We start from the raw sequence: 4,996 nt of genomic DNA, 5'->3' as shown, positions 1-4,996 counted from the left end.
CCAGAAGCCATTAAGAATCCTTTGTGTGGGGCACTCAAAGGCTTTTTTGACACTAATAGAAAAAAACAGCTTGGACGATGATATTTTGCGCAACGAACAATATTTCACCACGCAAGGTGTACTTGCGCGACGAAAAATACATTTCATCACGCAAAATAGAAAATAGAGGAGGAAAAAAAATTGCGCAACGAAGAGTTTCGTTGCGCAAGAACACTTCGCGTGACGAATAATCCTTGGTGTCGCAAGAAGTGAGCAAGAAAATGCGAGGTAATTTTGTTTGGCGTGAAAAACTTGCGCAACAAAATAAAGAATTTGCACGACCAATAGTTCGTCGCGCAAGTTCCTGTCAATTTTGACCATTTTCTACAAGTGAATCCGAGGAATTAATACAGCATTTAATACAGGTGTTTGCGCAACAAAGTCTTCGTCATGCAAAGGTCCTAACCTACCTATAAATATTCGTTTCTTCTATCCTGATTCATCACAATTCTATTATCCTTATTCTTCAAAATTATGTTCGTGCTAGGATGGCGGATAAGAACAAGGGTGAGAGTGTACGCAATGCCAACCAACATGATTTAAGGGATCATTTTGAGTTTGTGCATGCGATCGTTGTAGCCATGGAGAATAATTGTCCCACTGCTGAGTGGCGTTCTTGGGAAGATGTGCCTGGGAATGTGAAGAAGGTTGTGATGGATGAAGTATTAGTAAGTATATTATTCTTGATGGATTAATAATTAAGTTTGTGAAATCTTTAGTTATATGTTGATATTAATTATTTGCACATATGTGTAACAGTGTAATTATACTCTTGATGATGATATGAACGAACAGTTGATGAAGTTGATGGATAATGCGTTGGAGGGAGGTTACAATCGATGGCATTATGAAGTCTTGTGGAATGGACCAGGATCATCCAAATAGTAGTTTTAAATTTATGTTTTGTATGACAATATTTAAATTTAAGTTGTTTTTTTTATATGTTATGTATTCGGACCTAATTATGTTTCAATTATGTATTTGGACTTAATTAGGTTTCAATTCCTATTGGTTTTTTTATTGGAACCTAATGTAAGCCCCCCTATCCTTGGTTTATATGTGTTTACAATCTTCAATGAATATCGTACTTATGCTAAAAATAATTGTATGGATTAAGTAATTAATTATATATAGACTAAATATTTAAGGCATTAATTATTTATAGAATAATATTTCAAGTATTAATTATTTATAGAATAAATATTTAAAGTATTAATTAATATCTTAAATATTTATCCTATAAATAATTAATATTTTATTCGTCGCGCAATATATTGAGCGACGATACTTCATCGCGTAAGGAACCTTTGCGCGATAAATACATGTGTTTGTCGCACAAAGCACGGTCAGCATGTGTTCAAACCTTCCAATTAATTCTGCATTGATTTGCCTGACGAACTTGAAATTTGTGCGACAAATATGTTCGTTGGTGTCCTAGTTCTATATAAACACAGTTTCAGAGCCCTAGTTTTCAAAAAAAATTTGTTTAAAAAAGAATGGCCTATTTTGGAGAAGGTTCTGGCAAAAACAAAACTTGTAGTGCGAATAGAGAGGTATCGATGAAAGCAAGTGTCGTACTTTGAAGGCAAAAATTTGGCTGAGGCGTACACCGAATTTAAGTATGACATTGGAAATTTGATGTGGAGGGATTGTTCTACCGAGTTTGAGTCTTGGAAAAAGGTCCTTGAGGAGTTGAAGAAGTCCATGTTGGGAGAGTTATTGGTAAGTTTGTGGTAAATAATGAACAATTATTTTTGTTAAAACGTAATATTTTTTAAATTACTAATTTGTTGTTACTGGCATTAATGTAGGTTCATCGGGATGTTGATGAAACTGATGAGAAGCAACGGATTTATGTGGATGGGCTTTTCAAGTAGAGTTTTCGGCAGTGGAAGTTTAATGTGTTGAGGGCAGAGGATTAAAGTTGATGAGGGTTGTTTAAAAAAAAAAAGATTTTATGGACTTTATATTTAATTTAATGAATAAATATATGTTATGTGGACGAGTATTAATATTTGCATTAATTATAATTTCAATTTGGGATAGTGAATTAGTTTTGTTAATTAATTTAATGTTTAATTAGGTTTGAAATAAAAATTTACAATACATACAAATGAATAACAAAAATAGAAATTTTTTTTTTTAAATATGCATTGCGCGACAATACATTCATGTGTTGAAAAGAATAAATTGTAAAGTAAAGGACATAAAATAAAAAAATGGAAAACTTGCGCGACGAATGCTTCATTTGCGCGACAAATACCATATTCGTCGCTCAATGGGTGTTTGCGCGACGAAGAGTTTCCTTCGTCATGCAAACTCATTTGTCCAAAAGTGAACTTTTTAGTCCGGATTCAACCATGTGCAGAGGCAAACTGCAAAAAAAATTGCAAATTGTGCCTCTGCACTCATCCCTTCGATTTTGCTAAATCCGTCATCCGCCATTTCCATTTTCTCTCAATTTCATCATCTAATACTCCATCCATCTTCTTCTCTAGGTTGATCGAGCTATCTCGGTGTGTCTAATAAGCGTTTTTTGTTGTTACGATAAAAGTATTAATGTAAATTCATACTAACGCCATTAATTTTGTTGTCTATAAGGATATTGTGTGTGATTAGCGATTGGTGGAGAACGATTGAGAAGATATTTTCTTTGTTTTATTTTTTAAACATAAAAAACTAATTAAATTATGTTGAACTTAGTTTGTTATGTTTATATTGTGTTGTGAAATTATATTTATATTATGTTGTTAAATATGTACGTGACGTAGAAATATGTGTTGTGATGTACGGAGTTAATTGAAATTAACTTCGTACTTGTTTTTTATTTTTAGTAAAACTTAGTTTCTCGTTTGAGGATTAGTTGGATTTCGCGCATGGATGCGAAAGCATAACTGTGGTCCAATTAATTCTTGAATTCTCCCATTATTTGGACAGTTTGTTAATGCTCAGTTATGACGCGTAGTTTATGGTTGAAGGATTAGGTTTTGATTGTGGAGATTTCGATGTCATCTATGTACGTTCTTCGGGTTGTACACCTGAAGAACTGTATCGAGATGCTGCCGAAATTCATCCACGTCGAAATCTAATCTGATGTAGCCGTAAATTATGTGACATGACTATGCATTCCCAAATGGGATAGGGCTCTTACCAGAGGCATAAGGTGACATTATCATTTTGTATGAAGTTGTTGTGATTGTTGTATTGTTATTATGGTTCTAGGAATTATGGACATAACGTGGATATAGAACCCGAATAGATGCGCAGACAAATACTTGGATGGAATCGAGAATTTTATTGACTTTGCACGTATACACGACTCGGGTGTAACTAGAATCCGGTGTCCTTGTAGGAGGTGTAACAACACGTTAAGGGAGACAATTGAAAATGTTCAATTTCATTTAGTAAAGAATGGAATGATTGAGACATATAATACTTAGAACCATCATGGGGAACAATTAGACAATGCTTCGTCTTCAAATGCCACAAGAGTGGATAATGTTGAACCTATTATGGATCCTAATGAACAAGTCATGGATATTATAAATGATGATTTTCCATTTTTATCGACAAACACAAATCAAGAAGGGGAAGATGACATGCCTACACCAATGGACAGTGCAGAGTTCGAACAATATGAAAAACTATTAAAATGTGCTAACCAAGAGTTATACCCGGGGTGCGAGAGCTTTTCCGTTCTCATGGCTATTGTGGAACTAATTCTTGAAAAAATAAAATATCGTATGTTGAACCAGTGTTTCGATTACTTTTTAGGGATTTTTAAGAGAATGCTTCCGAAGGACAATTGTTTGCCTAAAGACTATAGACACACGCAAAAGGTGTTGAATGGTCTTGGATTGGGTTATGAAAACATTCACGCTTGCAAAAACAATTCTATTTTATTCTACAAAGAGACTAAAGCATTGGATAAATGCCCTGCATGCAATGAGTCGAGGTTCAAAATGACATCTCAGAATAGAACGACTAAGATCCCACAAAACGTTATGCGTTATCTGCCCCTAAAACCTAGGTTGCAGCAATTGTATATGCCATCGCATATTGCTATTGACATGAGATGACGTAAGGAAAATCGGGTAGACGACGATGTGATACGGCATCCTGTAGATGGGGAGGCATGGAAAAAGTTCGATCGAATGTTCCCCAAGTTTCCTGCTAATTCTCGTAACGTTAGATTGGGACTTGCCACTGACGGATTTAATCCGTTTGGGGTTTTAAACCAACACCATAGTACTTGGCCGATTTTCGTATTTCCGTATAATTTGCCACCATGGAAATTTATGAAAAAAGAATACATGATGATGACTCTATTGATAACTGAGGATTTGGTAGGTCAATTGATGCATACTTACAGCCGTTGGTGGATGAGCTAAAAGATTTATGGACACACGGTGTGCGCACATACGACAAATGTACTGGCATGATGTTCACTTTGTGGGCTGCAGTGATGTGGATTGTGAACGATTTCCCCGCAGATGCAATGGTTTCCGGGTGAAGCACTAGGGGTTATATGGCATGTCCTGTATGCAAGGAAGACGTAACATCTAGTTGGCACGCCAGAAAAGTTTGTTAGCTTGGTCATCGAAAACGGTTGCCTTGGGACCATGAATGGCGAGAGAAGGATAAAGAATTTGACAGGGAGAAATAGCATCGCCTCAGACCTAGAGAATGGTCCGGTGCTCAAATTTTGGAACTGCTTAACAGTTTGGATTTTGCTCCTTTCGAGACCAATGTCAGTAGGACAAGACCTTCTACACATATGAACTGGACACACAAGTCTATGTTTTTTGAGCTCCTGTATTGGTCCAAAATAAAATTGAGACACAACCTCGATGTTATACATGTTGAGAAAAATGTATTTAACACATTGGTCAGCACAATTCTAGATATTGAGGGTAAGACAAGGGACACGATCAAAGCTCATCTTGATTTGGAATGA

General features: G+C 35.7%; 1 protein-coding gene across 1 annotated transcript; it reads left to right on the top strand.

Annotated features, from left to right (window-relative positions):
- On the top strand, positions 1-1,084 carry LOC126591544 (uncharacterized). Its single transcript, XM_050257260.1, has 4 exons — positions 1-267; positions 405-437; positions 527-707; positions 799-1,084. The coding sequence occupies exons 2-4, from the start codon at positions 430-432 to the stop codon at positions 922-924; spliced, it is 315 nt and encodes a 104-aa protein (XP_050113217.1). The 5' UTR covers positions 1-267; positions 405-429; the 3' UTR covers positions 925-1,084.
- Positions 1,085-4,996: the final 3,912 nt, after the last annotated feature.

The sequence above is a fragment of the Malus sylvestris genome, chromosome 11 (assembly GCF_916048215.2).
Source record: "Malus sylvestris chromosome 11, drMalSylv7.2, whole genome shotgun sequence".
NCBI classification, from domain to species: Eukaryota; Viridiplantae; Streptophyta; class Magnoliopsida; order Rosales; family Rosaceae; genus Malus; species Malus sylvestris.
This window is presented reverse-complemented; position numbering and strand designations above follow the sequence as displayed.

Excerpts from the sequence above, each read along its gene's own strand:
- LOC126591544 (XM_050257260.1), top strand. Across the intron at positions 708-798 it reads TTGTGATGGATGAAGTATTA|TGTAATTATACTCTTGATGA; the intron begins GTAAGTATATTA and ends TATGTGTAACAG.